The sequence below is a fragment of the Sorex fumeus genome, unplaced genomic scaffold, assembly GCF_029834395.1.
Source record: "Sorex fumeus unplaced genomic scaffold, SorFum_2.1 ptg000037l, whole genome shotgun sequence".
Classification (NCBI taxonomy): Eukaryota; Metazoa; Chordata; class Mammalia; order Eulipotyphla; family Soricidae; genus Sorex; species Sorex fumeus.
Window position 1 is genome coordinate 78198413 of NW_026606094.1, and position 23169 is coordinate 78221581.

The 23169-nt window shown below is 52.8% G+C and overlaps 1 protein-coding gene across 1 annotated transcript in view; it reads left to right on the forward strand.

The window, feature by feature from the left end:
* The first annotated feature begins 2798 nt into the window (after positions 1 to 2798).
* Positions 2799 to 23169, forward strand: part of EEPD1 (endonuclease/exonuclease/phosphatase family domain containing 1) — a 97623-nt gene continuing 77252 nt past the window's right edge. The window contains exon 1 of the mRNA XM_056118402.1: positions 2799 to 3735. Coding sequence (XP_055974377.1) covers positions 2882 to 3735 — 854 coding nt within the window. The 5' untranslated portion in view covers positions 2799 to 2881. The remainder of the gene's footprint in view (positions 3736 to 23169) is intronic.

Genomic DNA, 23169 nt, shown 5'->3' on the forward strand with positions numbered 1-23169 from the left:
CTCATACTTTGTTACTTTATATCCCCCAGATGAATGCAATCTTTCTATGTCTATTAGGGTTTCCAGTTTTGTGCTATAGCAAATAAAACTACTATGAACATTCACATAGAAATCTTTGGGTTTCATACTTTTGTTACTTTTTGCCAGATGCTCAAAGTGGTTGTCTTATGGCAAAAGAATGTATATTTTACTCTTAAGGAAATGATTAAACTAATTTTCAAAGTGGCTGCACAACAATCTTACAATACCACTAAACAGTATTTCACATCCTCACCAATTTTTGGTATGGTTGTTATAAATTTATCCATCTTATTTTGCTTTGATGGTATGTCTAAATGCATAACGGCTTTGCACTTCTTGGCTACATTTCTGCCAAGGGAAAAAATAAACTGAGTTTTATGGGAAATAAAAGCAGCTTGCTCTCATTGACTCAGTGTGGTCAATACTGCCTGTTCTTACCCCCGAAAGCATGCTGGTGTTCAGAGTAGAGTAAGTGATTTCTCTGCTTGCAGTCTAACTGCCCAGGCCCATCACTTCCAAGTCCTATTGAGAACCTTTGCCTAGTCTTTTCTCTCCTAAAATCATTTCCATACTATAGACAGCTTTCCCCCAAGGCCAGCAGTGCTCCAGGAGGAGAGGGGAGGCAGGAAAGGAAGCACAGGAGAGGACAGAAGAGGCAGGTCCTAAAAGGTCTGCTGACATCATCTGAAGTCCACACGCCATGCTCTTAGGAGCTAGCTAGTCCCCAAGTTTTCTTGCTGACCTTGCCCTGGAAATTTAAGGCGAAAATTAATAGAAAATTAATGAAAGAGACCTCAGAGGACACTCAGGGTCCATGGTTCAGGTGAAGCTGTGGGTGGGCAGTGGAGCCCAGCTCAGCTCCTCACCAACTGGAGCGCATGCAGTAGGCAGTGACGTCTTGAAACTCAGTGCTGGATCCAAGGCGGTTACAATGTCACGCAGCTACTTTTCTTCTACAACTGAATCCTGCGCACTCAGAATACCTGTGTACAGGTATACAGGTATAATGCGTGTGCACGTGAGTTGCGGTGCCCACACCCCAACTCCCTGCACGGTACAAGCTGGGCCAACAGTCCTGGCAATACTCAGCGGGAAAGGGGCTCACGGTGCAGTGGGCAGTGACGAAAGATCCCACGAGGGCTCGCTCGTACGCCCCCTCCCACAGCCCCAGATTTGGCTGCAGTGCGCAGCGACGACTACTCTGATGTGCCAGGGACACCAAGGAGTCCCTTATCCCGTCTCCAAAGTCTCCTAAGGGGCTCGACGCGGACTGGCAAAATCCCTGGAGCTCCGCCAGCTCGGAGCAGCTGGGTGGGCTGTCCTCGCGCAAAAATAAACGCAGGATCAGCCCCAAGTCCTGGGACCCCGCCGGGCTCGAGCACAGCGGCTTCAAGACTCCACACCGCAGCCTCTTCAGTGCTGACGTCCCATCTTTCGGTTCGCGCGGGGGGCGGGAGTCAACGGCGCCCCACCAGCCTGATCACGGGTGTCTGCTGCCCGCATTGCACCGGGCGCATCAGGGCCCCTGCCCCACCAAGGCCCCGCCCCCAGCATCCTCGGGCCCCGCCCCTCGCCAAGGCCCCGCCTCCTGGACCGAGGCCCCGCCCACCCCCGTCTCTCGCCGCCAGACCCCGCCCCGCGCCCAGGCCCCGCCCCGCGCTCGGGGTTCCGCTCTCCCGCGCCGGGACTTCTCGGGAGCCGCTGGGAGGAGGCTCCGGGCGGGCGGGGCGTGGCCGCGGACTGGCGGCAGCGCGGGCGGCGCGGCCAGGACTTTGGCTGTGACACCGACGGAGATCGGGCGCTGGGGCTGGCTTCTGGAGGCTCCGGCATCCAAGTGGAGCGCAGGACTTTTCGCTGGGGTCCACGCGACTGCGGCGACGCCAGAGTCCCGGTGCAGCCGCGGGTCTCCTGCTCCACCGCCGCCTCCGCTCGGCGCCGCAGCGGCCGCGGGCTCCCAGGGCCACTCGGAGTTTCGCTCCGGGGACAACTGGCTCGCGGTCGTGGCGGGCAGTTGGGGCCGGGACCACCCAGCGTCTGCCTGGACTCGGGAGCCGCAGGTGGGGCCGGTCCGAGAGAGGTGAGGGTCTGGGAGGGGGCCGGGGACCCACCGTGCCCGCGCGTGACGGCTGCAGCCCAGGTCACGGGAGGCCAGGGTGCAGAGGCTGCGCAGGACACCCCGAGCGAGCGGGTGCGGGACCAGGAGGGACGTGCCCGGTGCTGCGGAGTTGGGGCACGGTGCAGAAGGCGGGTCTGATGGGGGCGCAGGAGCCCGGTCTGATGGGGGCGCAGAAGCCCGCACTGATGATGGGGGCGCAGAAGCTCAGTCTGATGGGGGCACAGAAACCCGCACTGATGATGATGGGGGCGCAGAAGCCTGGCCCAATCGGGGCGCAGAAGCCCGCTCTGATGATGGGGTTACAGAAACCCTCACTGATGATGGGGGCGCAAAGCCCGGTCTGATGGGGGCGCAGAAGCCCGCTCTGAAGATGGGGACGTGGAAGCTGGGTCTGATGATGGGGGCTCAGAAGCCCGCTCTGATGGATGGGGGCTCTCCTTGCCAGAAGAAGGGGCAGTACAGCCCTTTGACCTACGTACACGTCGGTGGTCTCAGGAGGAACCCCCTGGGACCAGCCTTATTTCCCGTGCCTGTCAAGCAGCCACAGACCTCACGGGGCACCAAGGCTCCGGTGGTGGCAGAGGGCGAGGAGGGCAAACTAGCTGTTCATTTGTGTGCTCTGTCTTCCAGGTGCCCTCCGAGCCATGGAGAGCGAGTGTCTGCGGTAGCCCGCTCCCCGCACCTGCCCTGCTCACTGCATCTCCAGAAGAGCCTTCTGTGCCTTCCTGGCCCTCCTGGCTGGCCATGGGAAGCACTCTGGGCTGCCACCGCTCCATCCCCAGAGACCCCTCGGATCCGTCCCACAGCCGCAAGTTCAGCGCCGCCTGCAACTTCAGCAACATGCTGGTGAACCAGGAGCGGCTCAACATCAACACGGCCACGGAGGAGGAACTCATGACCCTGCCCGGGGTGACGCGCGCCGTGGCCCGCAGCATCGTGGAGTACCGCGAGTACATCGGGGGCTTTAAGAAGGTGGAGGACCTGGCACTGGTCAGTGGCGTGGGCGCCACCAAGCTGGAGCAGATCAAGTTTGAGATCTGCGTGAGCAGCAAGGTCAGCTCGGCCCAGCACTCGCCCAGTTCGCTGCCACCGCACCACCTGGCCACCTCTGCGCCCCTCACCCCGCGGGTCAACATCAACACTGCCACGCCAGCGCAGCTCATGAGCGTTCGAGGGGTCACGGAGAAGGTGGCGGCCAGCATTGTGGACTGCCGCCGCGAGCACGGCCCCTTCCGCAGCGTGGAGGACCTGGCGAGGCTGGGCGGCATTAGCGCCGCCCTCCTGGACAGGATCCGGCACCAGGTGTTTGCCGAGCGGTCCAGGCCCCCGTCTACCCACACCAATGGGGGCCTGACCTTCACCGCCAAGCCACACCCTAGTCCCACCTCGCTGAGTCTGCAGAGCGAGGACCTGGACCTGCCCCCAGGGGGTCCCACCCAGATCATCTCCACGAGGCCCACCGTGGAGGCCTTCGCAGGCACCCGGGATGGGCGCCCAGTGCTGAGGGCAGCCACCTGGAACCTGCAGGGCTGCTCGCTGGAGAAGGCCAGCAACCCCGGAGTGCGGGAGGTGGTATGCATGACGATCCTGGAAAACAGGTGAGTCCCCAGCGCCAAGGGCCTCATCTTCCACGGAGGGCAAGAGTGTTTATTAAGAGTTCTTGAGGCTCCCTGACCTATGTCCTGTGTCTTGAGGGTGCTGTCACTTGTCTGGGAGTTGAGAGGAGTTTGTTGTCTGGGGGTACTCAGGACTGAGTGCTATGCTAGTACTGCTTTGGAGAGTGCTGACCTACCAGACTAGATGCTCACAGAGTAGGAACTATGGAGTATTTACAAGTGACAATGAGCTTTTTGGCTCCTTTTGTTTTTGGTGGTGGTGGTGTTTGATGCTGAGGTGCTCAAAGGCTTACTTCTGACTCTGCTAACAGCTCACTCCTGGCAGTGTGGGGGCGGGGAGCATGCAAGACAAGGGCCCTAACTCCTGTAATATCTCTCTGGGAAGAAAGTCAAATTTGTGGGAAAGGATATTACTTTTAGTCCACAGAATATGCTTATTTATGTGCATGAAATCATCTTTTAAAAACCAAATAGGTATTTGCAAATGTATGTGTGTGTAGCACTGTCCCCCTGTCCTCCCATTGTTGAACTATTTGCTCATGTGGGGACCAGTAAAGTCTCTATTGTGAGACTTCTTGTTACTGTGTTTGGCATATAGAATACATCACGGGTAGCTTGCTAGGCTCTGCCGTGCGGGCATGATACTCTCCGTAGTTTGCTGGGCTCTCCGAGAGGGGCGGAGGAATCGAACCGGGGTCGGCCTGGGTCAGCCTCATGCAAGGCAAATGCCCTACTCGCTGTGCTATCGCTCCAGCCTTATTTATGTGCATGAAATCATCTTAAAAAAAATAAAAACCAAACAGGTATTTTCAAATGTATGCACTGTGTGTATTTACCAAAATCTTGTGAATGAATCACTCTTCTTTCATTTTCCTTATTTAGCCTGAAGTTGGTTTTCAGGCCTGCAATTACAGCCCCAAATATATGTAACCTCTCCTGTCCCTTAGCAAGAAAAAAAGTCCAGCTGACCTGTGGTGAGTGTTGGCCCGCCTTTCCCATTTGAAGCCCCAGGAGAATTGTAGGATGAGCTCTTATTGCAGTGTTTACGTTTTTCACAGCACTGCTCCTGCAGGCGCTTCCGCGAGCCCCCCAAAAACAAAGCAGCCTTATCCTGGCAGTGGCTCCCTGCTGTTCGTGAAGTAGCGATTCCAGATTTGAGATTCGGTATTGGCTTCAGGAAGGAAAGGAATCACTGCTTAGCCCTTGCCAGGTCCCGAAGCCTGGACCCTGCTCTCAGGTCCTGCCCTTCCCTGGCAGGGTGCTGTGTCTCTTCCACTTGCTGCTTCTTGTGAGGCTGCTGGGGGCTGGTTGCTGATGGTATGAGCTTCTGGGAGGGAGATCACCGTGCCGGTGGCAGTGCATCGGGATAGGTGCGGAAGGAGACAAGCAGGTCACTCTCCCGTTCCGTGCTATCCTATCCCATGCACGCCTGTTTCCTGAAGAGCCAGTCAGAGCACTGCAGTGGCCCATAGCCCCGGCTCTTCTGCTGGCCCCAGAACCGTCTGTGTGCCTGGGAGAACTCTGCCGTGGGAGGTGTGTGCAGGGAGGGCTCTGCAACTCCGGTGTCTGTCTGGGAAATGGGGAGCCCCCACGATTGGATTCCTGGGGCTCCCTGTGGCGAACCAACAAGCCAACTTGCTGGGGACATCCCTTCTTTCCATGTCTGCAGCAGCCCCCAATCAGAATTGGGGGTTTCTGTTTCTACATGCTCGGGGTTCCACTGAGCCTGGATGCTCGTGGCCCCTGTGCCCCATGTCTCAGCAGCTGTTCCCAGGGGCTGCTCTCACAGGTGCCTTCTCCCAGGCCAGCCCTGTCACAGGTCAGGGGTATGCACGAAGCTTTCCAGATCCTTGGCTCTCTTTGATTGCACACAGCCTGCCTTTACACTGCGTTCTTCCACCTCCCACCTGGACCCACCGCTCCTATGTCTTGACCAACTGTTACAAGCGCTGGTCCTGGATTTCTCATCCGCAGGCCGGTGTGGTTGTGGTTGTGGTTGTGGTTGTAGGCCCTTGCTGTAGTTGCTCACCTCTCGGCGTTCTTTGTGCCCGGACCTGAGGGGCTGGCTCAGCCTGGGGCATCATAGCAAACGCGGGACGGAGAGCTGGAGTGTGAGCAGGATGCAGCAGCCTTGTGGGGACTGTGTTCTGCAGCAGGTAGTGGTGGCCGGAGCATCTGAGGAAGGGGCGGACAATACGGTGCAGCAGTGCTGGGATCCCGGACTGCCATTCTCTGGATTTGCTAAGAGGGAGGCTGAGTTGTTGGCAGGCATTTAACTGCTGTGCTCGGGTTAGGGTGCTGGAGAAGCTTCTCCAGGCCAGGTGAAGGAAAAGGGGGCACCTGGGAAGGGGGCCGGCATCCATCACAGCGGCCACCACACCTTTCTGCTGTCCCCAGTTCTGCAGTGCGCTCAGCCCTTTGGGCTTCTGCAGTGCTCATTCTGTTGGGTAAACATGAGATAAGAGGCTTAGGGACCGGTGTGGGCCCCTGGCCTGTGTGTCTGTCCTGGGACGCATGCAGAGGGACAGCTGGCGTGGCCGAGGGCCTGGTGCTTTCTCACACCCTTGCACATTCCCTGAGAACTGTGTGGTTTTTTGACTCGCAAATATCTCTTGCGTTTCCCCTTCCCTCTGACTGGCGAGAGGGAACACTGGCGGCTGGAACAGGAGTGGATGTAGGTGATTCTTTTGTCTTCCTTTTCGGACCCCTCCAGCGAGAGTCCCCGGGCTCCAAGGCATGCAGTCCTCTTTTCCAGCAGCAGTTTCTCTTTCATTTCTCCCCCAAGTCTGGGACATTGGTGTACCTGCTTTTATGAATCTGTCTTCATTATTGGGCAAGAAAATGAAAAACCAGAGAAAGCAAGTGGCTCATCTGTCCCCCAGATCATTAGCCACTCAGCTGGACCCAAAGCCTCAACACGAGGCTGGGTCTCTACAAGTGTATCACCTGGTTTATCCATGTGTTCAGTTGTCCATGCCGGGCACAGTTTACTGCTGGGCACCTGTTTTGTTTTGTTTTTAACCCCTTGTAAAGACATTTTAAGGAAAAATTGGTGGAAACTTTTCATCTCTTCTGTGTCGGTGAATCCCATAAACTCTCCAAGTCTCAGTGCTCCCATCTGCTGAATGCGGGTGACACACACACACACACACACACACACACACACACACACACAACCAAAAAGGAGAACAGGAACTGGTATCTGCTGCCGGGCTCTTGCTGGCTGATGGGTTTCCGTTCAGTGAGTTTGCTTTCGCAGGGATCTGCGTATGGCAGGGAGTTGGGGTGCCCCCTTCTCCTTAGCTGCTGCTGTGTGTTTGTTGGTGGAAGTGCAGCCTGAGGTCGGAAGATAGAAAGGTCTCTGTTTCCATCACCTCCAGGACACCACCTTGGGGGACCCCGAACTCATGGGTCTCATCAGATTCCTTTGCCACATCTCAGACGTAGGCAGTGTTTTCCCTTGCCTAGTATCGATGGAGAGACTCAAAAGAGGAGTCTCTGCTAACATCCTTGCAATATTTTGGGGACAGCCTATATAAGGAATGAAGATGGCTTCTGCTTTGAGATTTTGCTGAGGTGTTCTATTTCAAAAGGCGCCTTTGGTTCCTGACAGTATAAATCCTGCCAGAGCTGACAGATAATCTTTAAGAGAAATAAGGTTTAGCAACCCACTCCACTCACCTCCCACGTGGCCTACTTCAGCAGGCCTGTTGAAGGCCTTTGCTTGACAGTGGTCTAGATCCGTTCTTGCCGCCCGTCACCTACAGGATCAGAGCAAAGGTTGGTGATGCCTGGCAGCCAGCACTGATTGTGGAAAGAGAAGGTCTGCTGGATTGAACTTGTTTGGTAGGATCAATGGGCATAGTCTGGCTTACTCAGTGGACTCTATGGATCGCAGACATTCCCATGCTCATTTCAGGGGCCAGCTTGGTGACTGGGTCATTCACTGAGTTAAATACCTACAGATAAGTGGGATGGCTCCATCTCAAGGCTGCCAGGCAAACCTCCATTTGGTATTGTATGTGGGTGTGTGTGTGTGTGTGAGAGAGAGAGAGAGAGAGAGAGAGAGAAAGAGAGAGAGAGTGAGAGAGCAAGAGTGAAAGAGAGTGAGAGTGAGAGTAAGACAGAGAGCGAGCAAGAGTGAGAGTGTGTGTGTATGTGCTGTGAGTGTGAGAAAGTGTGTATGCATGTGAGTGTGTGAGTGTGTATGTGTGTGTAAGAGAAAGAGAGAGTGAGAGAGTTAGAGTAAGAGAGAAAGACAGAGAGAAAGAGAGAGGAGAGAGAGAGAGAGAGAGAGAGAGAGAGAGAGAGAGAGAAGAGGAGAAATCCCTTTGTGTGGCTGGTTTGGTTCTTTTTTCTCACATGAGTGATTGGCTCCTCCCTGGGGATCGAGGTTGGTGGACACAGCCTGGTGGAACATTTAGCGACAAGATGCCCAGTGTTCTGCCTTGAGTAGAAAGTGTGAGATCACTTTGACATCTACGGAAACTGAGGCTCAGACAGATTCACTAGCATCCATATGGCCTTCAGAACTGTCACTGCTATGAAGCCAGGCATTTCTAGAGGTGCCTGCTCCCAATTCCTTGTCTTTCAGCTGACCCTGTGCCACCTATGTTGTCCCAGGATCTGTGGTCTCACTGACGTGGGTCAGACCTCAGGGCTGGCCAGATACCAGGCACCGAGGCAGTCCCTGATGGCTGCATTCCATTCCTGTGTTGTCTTCCCAAAGGACAGGGCTTATGTCCAGAGAGTGGCAGCCCCACTGCCGAGCAATCAGGACTGCAGCTGGGGCTCCGCTCTGGGCTGCAGGTCTGGTTTTCGGAGCCAAGGAAGGCTAGGCTGTTTGCAGACCACATCAAGAGCTGTGAAGGAGAGATGGTGTGAATGGAGCATGGGTCGCACTGCAAACCTTTATCTTTCCCTCGGGTGTTGTTTGTTTTATGTGTTTCAAGAACGTTGGGCCAGTGTGGGGCTGCTTATGTGTGGGGGGTGACACACTGGGTGCTCCCAGCCAGTATTCGTTATTTTATCTTTCATTCTGGTAGGTTCTCACTAAGCCCAGTCTGCCTCAGGCCCTGGTAGTCAAGTGAGAAGAGTCTCGCTCTTGGGGAACTTCCGAGTGAGGCGGGCTGGCGGGCTCCACATAGGCAGGTGAGGGTGACGAGCAGTGGCTGAGGCCGGGGGGCATGGCGGTCAGTGCAGGTGCTTGAGAAGCTGCTGGGGGAGAATAGGGCAGGGAGAAGAAGCTGCCTAGGGGCTAGTGGAGCAGCCCCAAGAAGGCTTGTCGGGGCCGGGAGGGCAGCATGTGGGGAGCCCTGGGGTGGCCAGCTCTGGGCAGAGCTGAGGAGTGAGAGGCTCCTGGGCTCTCCAGGCAGCCTGAGGCTGCGTGCAGTGGGTCCAGAGTTTTGGGGCTGTGCAGAGTGCAGGTGGGGAGAGAGTGACTGGCAGGAAGGCAGGGTTCTTGGGGTGGCAGGATCTGGAAAGCCTTGCCTCTTTGAACAGTGAGAGGGTTCACTGTTGGTGGATGCCCAGAAACAGGCTCCGAGGCATCTCAGAGACCCCGGGCTGGTTCTTGTGCCTCATCGTGAGCTTCACGTGACCCTCCTGTGACCTCCACATGACCTCTGTGCAACCTCTATGTGACCTCTGCTTGATTCAGCTTGTTGGCCTCAGCCTCACCTCTTCTGCTGCCTCCCTGGGATCCTGGTCCCAAGGGTACTGGGTGCCTGGGGCAGGGAGAGAAGCCCTTGTGGGTGCTCTCCTGAGGGCCCCTGAGGGGGCCTCTTTTGCTCCTAGGAACCCACTAAGGTAGATCGGGCATATGGGGGTCTATCAGTGCCCCGTGCTCACTCCATCAAGCCCTGTGAGGGCCCTGAGCTGGCTGGGACACTGGCCCAGCGCCAGTGTGCAGTGCTCAGATGGGAACAGAGCAGTCTGACCAGCCAGAAAGCAGGCGTCCCTTTGGAAGAAGAAAGGTGACAGCTACAGCCGGTTATGTTTGACATCAGCACACCCTGCCTGAAGGCCCTGGCCATAGACCCCGGGCAGAGCACACGCCATCCATATGCAAGGTCCCAGCTTTGATCCTCGGAACTGCCCAGTGTTGCTGTGGTTTCCCCTGAACACTGCCAGGGTGGGTGTGGGCCCTGTAAGAAGAATCAAGCACCCCGCCTTCAGAAGGATTTTGTTCCGGGATTCCTCGGCAATTCTTTCCCAATCGCAGGTGCAATGTGCGTTCCTCTGAAGTGTGGTGTGTGCTGAGGTACCACTGAGCAGAAATGCCACACCAGTGATTGATCGGGCATAGCTGGGAGACACCGTCAAAGTACCCTGCGCAGACTTCCAGTCTGCTCAGGACCCCCGGCAGCTCCCCGGGTGGCTCCCCCAAAGCAGGGAAGGCTGTAGTGTGGACGGCTCCTCCACAGCTGGCGCCCGGGGCCAGGCCCAGGACAAGTCTGTCCTACAGCAGAACTTGGAACCCTCATACCGTCTTGCACGAAGAAGATGCAGGCTGGCTTCCTGCGTCTAGTTCCCCAGCTCTGCTGTTTGTTTTCCATAAACCCTGTTTCCTGCGAAAGCTATTTTGGTCCGGCCATTACCTGATTAAGCTATTAGGCTGGGCCATCAATTGTTTTACCTCGCAGACACTGTAGACTCCTGAAATGCAGAGCATCAGCCGAGAGAACGTTGCTCACTTCGCCACATGTGAGGTTGCTGTGTTTAGGCTGCAGTTCTGCGATGCTGTAGGGCTGGGGCCCTGATTTGCCCAACCAGAACTAGAAAGTGAATTAGGCACTTTGTTTTTCTTTTTTTTCTTTCCCCCCTCTATTTGGGGCCACGCCAGGAAGTGTTCAGGGCTTACTCCTGGCTCTGTGATCAGGGATCATTCTTGGCAGGACTTGGGGGGCCATATATGGTGCTGGGGGTAGAACCCAGGTCAGTTGCATTCAAGGCAGGCTCCTTACCTGCTGCACTATCTCTCCAGCCCTAAAGATTCATTTCGGGACTCTGGAGGCAGCATCTGGAGTTTGAGTGTAGGAGCGCCTCTGCCATCACTGATGCTTCTCTACAGTCTCTGGGCTAGACTAGAAGCCCACTTTCCCCAGTGTGGCTTGTGTTCATGAGAGCCTCATTTTCACCAGTACATTGATATATGTAGTAAGTACATACATAGTATATATGATAGTCTATATATTAATATGCAACATGATATGTAATATATATCTCCACATCTAGTATTCATTTCTTCAAAGAGGTGAAAAGTTTTTTGCAAGGCAGTCTGGGTACTGGGTGCTGTGTCCTTATTCCTTCCCAGCCTCTCATATTTGTCTCACCCACACCTATTTAGCAGCTGTTTCTTTAGACAACTTTTTCATGAGTGTCTTCTTATGCTCTCTCTCTTACTTTGTCTGTGGTGGCAATTGTCAAGCCCACAGTGCTATAGCAAGCTGGCATTCTGCATGGGCACAGGCCCAGCTGACTCCAGGCAAGCACGTGTGTGTGTGTGTGTGTGTGTGTGTGTGTGTTTGCAGGCTCTTGGTGTGGCCAGGAGCATCAATGCCTTGGAAATTGGTCCCTTGGCATATCTCAGGCGGGGAATGGAATGGTCTGCCGGGGCGTCAGCTGGAGTCTGGTAGGAGAACGTTTATTTTGTGTGTGTGTTCTGATGCTAGTGGCTGTGCCTCAGGATTATTCATCTGGGCCTAGACAGTACTTGCTGCGTGTATTAAGTGTTGTGGATATTGATGTACCGTTATGTTCTCATAAGATTGGTGCAAACGTACCGTGCAGTCATAAGGGTCATATGGTCAAGAGTTTGTTGTGTGAGTCTACCTCACACCCCTGTCCCCCAGAGAGCTTTTAGCAAATTCTAGAAATGAAAAGGATAAATAGGGGCTTGAGTTCAAAGCTTTGCATGTGTGAGGCCCCGAGTATAATCCCTGGTACAGCATTCTCCCCTTCCTTCACCCCCAACACTGGCTGTTGTGCTCTGTCCTTTGAGCACCAACTGGCTGAGCAGCTCTGTGTCATTTGACTGAGCTTTGAGTACCAGGAGTCACCCGAGCCCCTGAGCGCTGCTGGGGAGCCCTCCTACTCCCTACTCCCCCCATATTTCAAATTTGATAAGAAAGATAAGAGGTAATGAGATTTCAAAGAGTCACGAGCTGGACCAGTGGACCAGCGGACCAGCCAACATTTTCTTTCTTTTTTTTTTCTTAATTTTTATTAGTGAAACACCATGAGATACAGTTGTAGACTTACAAATTTTTGTGCTTGGGTTTCAGTTATACAATTATCGAATACCCATCCCTCCACCAGTGCTCATTCTCCACCACCACTGATCCCAGTATCCCTCCCACCACCCATCCCCCCCATCCCACCCTGCCTCTGTGGCAGGGCATTCCCTTTTGTCCTCTCTCTCTTTTTGGGTGCTGTGGTTTGCAATAGAGGCATTGAGTGGTAATCATGTTCGGTCTATAGTCTACGTTCAGCATGCATCTCCCATCCTGGGCGGATCTTCTCAACACCCTTTATTTGGTGCTCCCTTCTCTATCTGAGCTGCCTTTACCCCTAGAGTGTGTGTCTGGCCTCCAAGCCATGGAGTAAATCTTCTCAGCCAGCATTTTCTTTGGTGGCCTGCTTTCGAAGGCCATGACTGGCATGTGAAGCAGACTGATGCCTTTTCACAATCTCCCCTGGCATTGGGCCTGTACCGCCTTTCTGAAGAACAGATGTGAGTTGAGTTTTTGGGTTTGGTCTTTGAAACGCACCTGTGACCAGACCACGTGCAGAATCAGTGACCGCAGGCAGGTCAGTGACCACGTGGTGTTTGTTCTGCGGCAGCGAGCATTCACGAGAGAAGCCGATGCAGGAGCCAGGGTGGTGCTGGGCTTCAGCTCTGCAGGACTCTGGGCCACATCCAGCTGCCCCTGCTCTCTGCCCATTTCTCTCCCACAGATCCCAGCCGACTCCCGAAATGCCTGGTCGCTGGCGCCGTCCCTTGCCAAGGCAGTGGTTCCCCTTCACCGAGGCCCTTCTTTGCCCTTGACTATGGGCACTGCATACCCAAACGTGTCTGCCCTCTAAATCCTGGGCTGCTGCCAAAGGGGACAGGCCAGGGCCAGCTGTCCCTAGTAGCACGTCCTCTTCCTTGTCCTTCCCTGGAGCTGGTCATCGCCCCCGGACCATGAGCTGCCTATACCCGTGTCGTGGTCACACTCCTGGTTGCAGCGCTCACATACTGGGTCTGGCCAAGCTGCCGGGGTGCCTGTAACCCCTGGCTGGTGGGGCATTCTCTCCCTCTCACGGCCCGTGACCCAGGCAACCAGCTGCGTTGACAGATGGCTCTGCATGTACAGGTGGCACCTTGGGCAACCCTGGGCTCAGGTTCTCAATGCAGGTGTTTAGGGGCCCCTGAATTGAAGCCATTTGTGCAGGGTGGGGTGGCCTGGCAGTGCTTCAGGGTTAGTCCTAGTGCTGTGCTCAGGAATGAATGCTGGTGATGCTGGGGGCCTCCATATAGGGTCAGGGAAAGAACTGGGGTTGACCAGCACCTTACCCCCTATACTAGTTCTCCACACTCCGACCACTGTGTCCACCCTCCCAGTGGGGGGCTCATCTGTAGGCAGCTCCCTTTCCAGGAACAGCCTCTCTGCAGTAGGTGCTGGGGTGCGGCCCTGACACCCATAGACACCCCAGCACGCAGGAGTTGCAGGAAGGAAAAATGACCGCTGCCATCGATCAACTGTTTACTTTGCCCCACGCGTGCTTGCTCAGCCCTGTACACTCATTAACCAGCTTAATCATGGACCCTCCGGGAGAGGCAGGCAGAATGTCCGCACCTTACACAGAGGGGTCCTTATCTTTGGGAATTTAAGTAAACCCGACTCAGCTCCCACGGCTGGAGCATGGCACAGGAGTGCACAGGCAGGCACGGTCACTCGGGGCAGAGCAGGGGAGCCCGGAACGGGGCTGGCACATGGCCTTTCTAGCCTGGCATATCTAGAATGTGCACAGACAGATTTTGTTGTGGAGGAAGGTGCCCCGCCTTCTTGGGGGTGCTCCCTGGAATTACGCTTAGCAGTCCTGTAGGAAATCACTCATTTCTGTGTCCGGTGAGGTCAAGAACATGGAACTTTGGGCTTGCTCTCTTGAGCCCATGTTCTGTCCTGGGCATGTAGCTCTCACTGCTTTTTTCACTCTGGAAAAGCCCGTGTTCTCTCGAACATGTCTCTCCCCCCACAGCTTTCTAAGCACATTTTATTCAATATAAAGTATCTTTATTCACCCCCCCCCACACACACACACAGAATATTGGCTTTGAGGGAAGTCTTTGGACTCCTGTGGGACTTTGGATTCTTTGAAAAATTAAGACATAATTTCCCTGCCATGTAAACAGCTCACCCCTTTGGAACGCCTCATTCAATGGCCTTTAGTATGCTCACAGAATTACTTGTGTGTGTGTGTGTGTGTGTGTGTGTGTGTGTGTGTGTGTGTGTAGCAAGAAAATTTTAATGGAAGCTTATTTAGGGAGACCTGAGGGGAGAGAAGGGGAGAAGATCCTATTCAAGAGAGAACACAGGCTTCTCCAGAGTGGAGATAGACGAGCAAAGAGACAAGCCAGTGAGAACACAAGCTTGAAGAGCAAACCTGCTCACAGAATTCCAGAAGCATCCCCTCTCCTTCGTTCCCATGGCCCCATGGGGAAGCTCCCTGCCTGCTAGCACTGGACAGCCACGATTCATTGACGTTTCCTTGAGACAGCCCACAGTGTGTCCTGTTGTATCTGCTGCTGTGACTTAGCTTCATGGTTTGAGGCTTATCCGTGTTAGAGAATGTACATTCCTCTCCCTCCCTCTTTTTTTTTTCTGGTGCCAGGTAAAGCCACACAAGAAAGACAAATGCCTTAGCCCTTTGCATATTCCCAGTGCTTAGTTGTTGTATAATATTCCAATATTTAGATATAGCACATCATCTTTATCCAGTCATCTGTTTGGCTATTATGAATCATGGCACTGAACATTTGTGTACTGATGTTGTGTGGATATGTGTTTTCCTTTCCCATGGGTTACCCCGTGGAGGGTCGGTGGGTAATTCTGTTTGAGGGTTTGAGGTGTGCCAGACATGTTCAGCAAGACTATGTGATTGCCCATCCCCCCAGCAGTGAATGGGGGCTCCTGTCTCCCCAGATTCTCTCCAGGTCTTGCTACTATTTACCTTTTTATCATAACCAGCTGGTGGGCTGGTGGGCTTGAAGCAGAAGTCGACTGGGGTCTCAAATCGTGTTTCTCCGATGAATAATTAAATAGAACATCTAAGTTTGCCGGCCACGTGTATAAACATCTGCAGTCTTGGGTGGGCTGCCGTCAGCCTGGTTTCCAGGACATCTGTGTGCTCACTCCTCGCTCTTCCTTGCCCCTTGCTCAGGAGTCATTGTACCCGATCAGAGCAATTGCTTAGTAATAGGACAGAGGAAATGTGCCCCTGCATCCTACAGGCACAGAAGCGCCACTGGCAGGATTCCTTTGATGCTCTTTGTGGTTCAGTCTAAGTGGCAGAATTGTCGCTCTGTCCCTGGCACGTACCTGTGTTCTCTGGCTTAATTTCTTGTTGTGGAGGGAAGTGTTTCACTTCTTGTCTAAACCAAAGGTAGCGTACAGACTCTGAGATTTGCAAAGATACCATCTGACATCCCTTCTAGTAGCTGCCCCTCCGTAGGCCTTGACCGGGAACTGGCCTTGATGACGCCTCTGCAGGCCTGTCTGTGTGCTCCCAGACTGGCCACCGTTGTGGAGTTTGTGGCCTGATTCTCTGATGCTGCAGCTTGAGTCATTCCATGCTTCCCTTTTTTGCGTTCCGTGTCAGTCTGTGCAGGGTCTCCTGCTTTCTCACTTTTCTTCAACAAAGTCTTGTGCACCCCATCCTCTTAGGACCCCCAGACTTTGGGTGCAGCGTGTTAAAGAGGTCCTCAGCCAGAGCCTGGGAAAACAGGGTTTGAAACCGATGAGAAAACACATCTTTATGCTTCCCACTTGTTTCTGGGCTTCGGCCACTGCTCTCGGTCACTGACCGAGGAGCAGGTGGCGTGGCCTGGTCAGCTCCATTCCTGCCAGCACCCTTCATGGTCACTTCGGCCTCTCTGCTTTTGCAGCCAGGCTGCAGTTCCAGGTCACTTTGGGTTCCCCTTAGAGACTAGCTTTGCCCATTCTGTAAATATTCTGTGCTTTCATCAAGTGAAAGACAACCCAAATTAGGCTTTCGCTCTCAGTTTCCCTGACATGTGTCTGCCTCCTTCCAGTTCTAAGAAATCTCGGTTTCTTTGTGGCTTTTTTTTAATGTTCCCTGCCCTTTGTCGTGACTGCCGTGGTTGTGAAGGCTGAGGGCAGTACTCATGACTGTTCCCATGGTGGCACCCTGTTAACTGCAGCATTCACACACATGCCCTGTGGTGCTGTGGCCTGGCTTACAGTTTCCTGCAAGACTGGAGTGGCACATGGGGCATCCCTGGGCCCCAGCCTGTCACCTCATACTTTTGCAAAGTCGCGTTCCAAGACACAGAGCTTTTGCTCTGGGCCTCGACACTTCAAGATCTTCACTGCCCTGAAGTTTATTTTTGCATCTGTATGAGTGAGAGTGCAACTCCCCTGGCCTCCAGCCTTCCCCATTACTGTCCAATGAACTCCTGCCTTTGTCTTGCACATCCCTTGAGTTTAGTGGTCTGTCTGTGTGCTTCTGTCCAGTCCTGTACACCAGGACAGGGTCTGCTTGGTTACATTTTCTTTGTCCATCTCCTTTAGGATTTCCCAAGAGTGGCCAGGCATGGGGCTTACATGATAGAGCACATGCCTGACATGTAGGAGACTGATCTCTGTGCCCTCCCCCCCCCCCCGCCCCCCCCCCCCCGACCCTCTGAGCATCACAGGGAAAAGGAACCTTGTGTTTGGACTCCACAGCAATAAAATAGAACTTTCCTGGGGTCAGAGACATAGGACAGCTGATGGGGCTCCTGCCTAGCACTCTTGGCCCATGTTCCATGCCCGACACCCCATATGTTCTCTCAAGCCCAGCCAGGGGAGACCCATGAGCACAGAGCCAGGAGTAAGCCCCAAGCACAGCTGGGTGTGCTCACAACAATAAAAACAAATAAACAAAAGATAGAACTTTCTAATTGTTCTATTTCTATCAGATTTTCTGGTCAGTTTTACTCTCTTAGAGCATAGTGTTGGAATTTGATTTGCAATTGCCATTGACTTTCTGGGTGAAGTTTGAGAACATTGTTTGTTCTGTTTTGGGGGGGATACCCAGGGGTGCTGAGGGGCGATTCCCAGGTTTGCTCTGGGATCACAGCTGACAGTGCTGGAAAACAGAACATCTTTGATGCGCCCGGTGGCCTTACTGTGAACTTCCATATTTCTTCATTTATTTACATATTCTTTTGATTTATGTTTTGTTTTGTTTTTCACTTTGGGGCCACTATTGGCTGTCCTCAGGGCTTACTCCTGGTTCTCCGTTGAGGGATCACTCTTGGCTGGGGTCAGAGGACCATAATTTGATAATAGGGATGGAACCGGCCTCATGCAAGGCAAACACCCTTCCCGCTCTCTATCTTTCCAGCCCCTTTAGTATTTGAGGTGTGTGTGTGTGGGGGGGGGGGGGGGGAATCTTTTGTCAGAACTCAGCATATTTTAAAATATGCTTTCTGATGAGGACCCAGTGCACTTTTTTCATTTAGTAAATCTTAGCTGCTTTGATTCACGTTTTTAAAATCTTTGAAGGATGAAGTTCCAGGCTTTGGCTCTGTTCCTCACTCAGCTGCTTCAATGTCCTGGCTGGTCCTGACTTTGCCGCCACTTGCTGACACTCTGTCCTTTGTAGTGAGGCTCTGGCTTTAAGCATTCAGATCAAACAGACACACAACAAACCTGGTTTTAGTCTTAGGTGCACAACGTAATGGAATGATTGGCATTTGTACCCACTGCAAGATGATCTCCACAATAAGGCAGAGTAGCATTCCTCACCCTATAAAGTTTTCTTTTTCTTTGATGAAAACTTTAACATAGGCCCATATTTCTGAGTCTTTTCTAGCAGGAGTGAAAGCCTGGAGACCTCAATTCAATTTCGTTTCCTTCTGCCTTATATTCCTGCCCTGAATCTTTCAGTTCATCTCATCTTTCTCTGTGATTCGCATTCTTTTGAATAGAAATCAATGGTCTGGCTGCTCGTACAGCACACTTTGCTCTTTTCTGTCAGAATAGGTTTACAAAGTTGAGCACCGCTTGAGGATAAGTCATGATTTATGTCAGTGGCTTAAGACAAACAATCTCTCCCTGATGCAGAGAGGCTAAATTATGACTATTTCAATTAAAACTTAATTTTATTGGTGGAGAAAGAGTCTAGTGGTGAATCAGGCGTTTTCATAGGTTAAGTTTGAGATCACAGGCCTCGGAATGATCTTTGGTAGCACAAATGGCCTCTACTGGGTCTTGTCTTGCTCAGTCTCAGCCTCTCACACGTTGCCGGGTTCCCACGTGTGTGACCAGAGACATTTGCCTGTACTCACCTCCGCCCACGGAGTGTCTGGGGCCCTGCGAGTTCTAAATATACCCATCGTTTAAAATAGATCTTTATCGTTTGTGGTAATGACTTCTTTGCTGCCTCCACTTTTTCGGTGTCTAAGTGGAGTTGGAGAGAGCGGACCCTGCTCTGTCCTTTGCCTCCTGCCTAATTATCTGCAAGTGCTCCCCATCCTAAGTTTCAGCCCAGCCCAAGAGCGCCCGCCTGACACCTGATTTCATTTCAGAGCAACTCAGGCAAAAACAAAAAATTTCTTTTTCTTATACAAGTCAGTTTCAGATGGCCTGGTCATGGCTAACATCACCTAGGCCCTGTGCGGACTTGTCTCCTTTGTGTGGTTCAAGGCCACTCTTTGGCATCCCTGGTGAGCCTCTTGTTTCTTAAGCTGAAACATGTGGGCATTGCGCTGATCCCTAGATCTTCTGGCCCCTGCTGGTCCGTGCTGAGACTGCTGAGAGCCGAGCGCTGGGTGCCTTAGTCGCGCCTTCCCCGCCGTGACCTAGCCGGGAGCTGCTCACTTTCCTGATACCCTCACCTCAGCGGGAGAGCCGGGCTCCCCAGTGAATGTCCCTCCTGGTTTCTGACCGGGAACATCCTATGCCGGCCGCTCAGGGCTGTGGAACACCTACTCCATCCTGCAGGCGCTTTTCACAGGATGCTCCTTTGGGGGCAACAGTGCAGCTAGTGTCAGCGAGAGGGACTGGACTGTCCTTCCTGATGGACATGCCCTGGGCCCTTCGTAGCATTTCAGTGAAGCACTTATCTTGCCTACGTCAGCCGCAGTGGGTCTATGTCTAGCAGTGAGAAGCCATGGATGGCCTAGTCTGTCCTGGATCAGTGGTTTGAAAACTCCTCTCTGGGCCAAAGAGATGGCTTGAGGCCTGGCGCCACATGGTCCCCCAAGCCCTGAGTCAGGGGTAACCCCTGAGAACTCCTGGTTTAACATCTGTACATGTGTGTGTGTCAAATACATGTGTTCACTGGGCCTTCCCTAAACACAGTCTCATGCAGAAACACAGCTGTGCAGCTAGTGCAAGGAAAGGTGCATTGGGCTAGGTTGCAGGGAAGTACTACAGAACCCCTTGGGCAGGCACACGGCTGGCCCTGAGCCGTCGCTGCCAGCAGCTGGGGTAAGCAGAGGGCTGTGCTACTTGGGGCCTCTCTGTCCACTCCTCAGAGACCCTGGCCTTCTCCTTTCCTCTCCCTGCTCTCCTCGGCTGCCTGGTCCATGTGCAGATGCCCGTGGGAATGCCCGGCTTGGGACATTTTCAAAGTGTCTATGAGAGTCTACAACAAAACCTAACTCTGGGGGGTGAGGGGAGGGGGTTCCGGGGCTCCTTCTGGCAAGTTGCTTGGGTTTTGATCCCAAGCCCAGGGCTTCAGCGTGGAAAGCTGCCACTCAGGCATCTCCCCAGTACCCTCCATCCATTTCCCTCCTTTTTAAAATTTGTTTTGGGGCTGTACCTGGAGGTTCCCAGAGTTCTGTGCTCCTGGTACTCGAGGATCATTTCTGGTGGAGCTTGAAGGATTTTGTGGGATGCCAGGGATAATTCTGGGTCATCCACATGCAAAACAAGTACTTTAACTGCTGTATTATCTCTCCAGCCCCCCCCCCCCCCAGTCTGTTTTGAAGGTGAAAAGGGTAGCAGTAATCCGTTAAGTCTGAACTTTACCTCTCATGTTAGGAAGGAGGTGTTACTAAGGCATGTCTCTCGACCTTAGAATTTGACTTGTAAAACCCATTTTCCTTTTGAGATTATTATAGACCCTCTTTCTGCTTACGTTGGGGGCTGATAATTCTGGCTCTATGCTGGAAGACGTTCCATTGCATCCTTTGTTGACTGCTCACTGTGTGCCAAGAGTGCCCCTCATTCCAGACAGAACTGCCAGGAATGTCTCTGTCCAGCTCTGAGTGAGTTTTGGAACCCAACTGTCACCTGTTGGAAGTGACTTCTCTGGAGCTTTCGATAAGAACAGCACAAAGAGCAGGGGGACGGGCCCGACTGGTGGGAAGAAGTAGGGGCTGGAGCCCTGAGAGGCAGGACTATCTCCTGAGACTGAGAAGGATGGCTGACCCCTAGAGCAGAAAACCTGGGTCTGCAGTGCATCCAACCTGGGCTGGACAGCCTAGGCAGGACGTGTGACATGAGTGATGACTTGAAGCCCAGGGACTCCTCGGCACCCCCATTCCTTGCTGGGAGCAGTGGGTTGAAGGGGAACTTGGGAACCCAAAGTGATTTTAGCTCCCCATTGAGAAGGTGGGCACTGAAGGGTGAGAGGGGAAGCCAAGGCCCATGAAGGGAGGAAGAAACTTCCAGAAGAGTTAATCTGAACAGAAGGCTGCAGCAGCACTTGGGGAACAGCCTGCAGGGATCCCATCTCTCGCTGCCCTGAGCAGGGGGAGCATCTGAAGGGACAGAGGTGGTAGAGCGACTTGCCCTCATCCCTGGCCTCATTCCCACACAGAAACACATCATGTGGCTCCTCTCTAAGCATCTCCAGGCAGCCTGCTGAAGCTTGAATAAAGGCATTTCCATCCAGCTGCTGGAGGCGCTGGTACGTTGCTGCAGAGGGGTGGGCAGGAGGCTGGCAGTCTGGAGACACTCCACTGAGGCTGCTCGCACACCTGCGGGGGCTGTCTGGCCTCCACGGTGACCCTTACAATGAAACCAAATGTTCTGTGCAAGTGACATCTCAAATGAAGGACCCTGTACTTGACTTCAGATCCTGTGAACTTGATACAGGTGTAATTCCATTAAAAATCTGATTATATATATATATATATATATATATATATATATATATATATATTCCAAGCAGCAGAAGAAATCATTGTCAGCAAGGAAAAAGAGGTGGGAGGGAAATAGCATATGGGATGAAGTTGTACAACCTAAAAATAAAAATGCCTGTTTCCTCCCAAGTAACAGGTACTTTGGGTAGCTTCAGTAGAAGGAGAATTAATATGTACAGAAATGGTTCAGTATGTCCTGGCTGGAAATCCCACGGAAATTGTCAGAGCTAGAGAGCAGGTCAGCTGCCGGAGCCAGGGTAGGCCAGAGCCGGGACAGACGGACTTGTGCAGCCCCTGGGCGAACCTTAAAGTGCTGGAATCTATGGGTTGAGGCACAGAATCCCGCACAGCCTAAGATTCACTAAAAACCAGGGATTTGTATGCTTGCGAACAGTTTTTTTTTTGGGGGGGCGGGCTTGGGGGGTTTGTGAGGACCATGCCCACTGGTGCTCAAAGGTTGTTCCTCCCTCTGTGCTCAGGGAACTGTGAAGTGCCGGGATTTGAACCAGGGCCGCAAACTTTGCAACCACATGCAAGGCAGGGGCTTCCTTCCTGCACAGTCTCTCTGGCCCACAGGGAGGGTTCTAAGGGGTGTAAACCTTATGCACTAAGGCAGTCAGATGGCATCTTGCTTGCTCTACAGTTTTGCTGTTTCTTTGTCTCCCCAGCCCTTTCGCCCAGGGTCTGGCATAAGTCATTCAGACTTCTTGTCTCTCCTGGAAAGTACGCCCTGGCTGTTGGAGAAGTGATTGAAGTCGGTCACTGCAAAGCACTTACCCTGGTTCCTAAGGCTGCAGCTATGATCGGCCACACTGTCGCTTGTTGGCTTGTTGTTCGTTTTGCTTTGCTTGAGGGCCACACCCAGAGGTGCTCAAGGGCATCACATGGTGCCAGGAATGAGCCCAGGGCTCCTGCATGCAAAGCTCTCTCTCCAGCCCTCCATGCCGTCACGTGTGGCCTGGCTGTGTCCTCTCTCTGGGCTAGGCCTTTCTCAGCTCACACAGCTCTGTACAGAACCCCTGTGCCCCCTCCCTGAACTCTAGTGTGATATTCAAAATGAGAGTTTAGGTTCAAGCTTACGGCATTGATGTACAGAGTCACTGCACCCACCTCTACCCCATGCTCCTAACCCTCCACCATGGTCCCTGGGTCACCTCTGGCCTGGTCTTCATTCCCTCTCTCTAGTCTGTTTGGTAGTATCAGGTCAAGGGTTTGCCATTATTCGGTATTACCTTTTATCTCGTTCTGTTTCGTCTATGTGCACAGAGGAGTGAGAACATTGGTAGTTGCTTTCCCACTGACTAATTTTGCTTCATATGATGCGCTCCAGCTCTGAGCATATTGCAAGGAACTGCATAATTTTATCTTTTCTTACAGCTGCATAGTATTCCATTATATATATATATATATATATATTTCATACTTCTTTTTTATCTGCCAATCATTAAGTTGGAACCAGATGACATTCCCAAGGACAGTGGCTGAGGGTTTCTTACCAACTCCCTGCAGATTGTTCCTCCCCCCCTTTTTTTTATATTATGCCATTTCCCTGATGTGAGATGATAATATACCATTTTGATTTGCACTTCCCTGATAATAAATGACAATAGAAACTTTCTCATATTCTTGTAGCTCACCCATAGGTCTTCTTTGGGGAAGGATCTATTCATCTCCTCTCCTATTTTTGGATTTTTTTTTTTGGTTTTTTTGAACTTCACGAATGCTTTATCTCTCTTGGATATTAGCCCTTTATCTGAAGTATAGTGTGCAAATATTTTTATCCTATGGAGTAGCTTACCTTTTAGTTTTAGCCCAAGTTTCTTTTGTCGCATCAACCATTTTTATTTGATGTATTCCCTTCACTGTCCAGCCCCCGCCCCACCCCGCCCCCAGTCCTGCTTGGTGCCTCAGGTCCGTTGGCAAAGCCTGAGGGTTTGTTTCCCTTGGCCTTTGTCTCTTCCTTGCTTTGTTTCCACACACTGCTCTTGAGTGAGACCATCCGCCGTTTGTCCTTCTGACTCCTGTGGCTTAACCCTCTGGTTCTCTCCAAG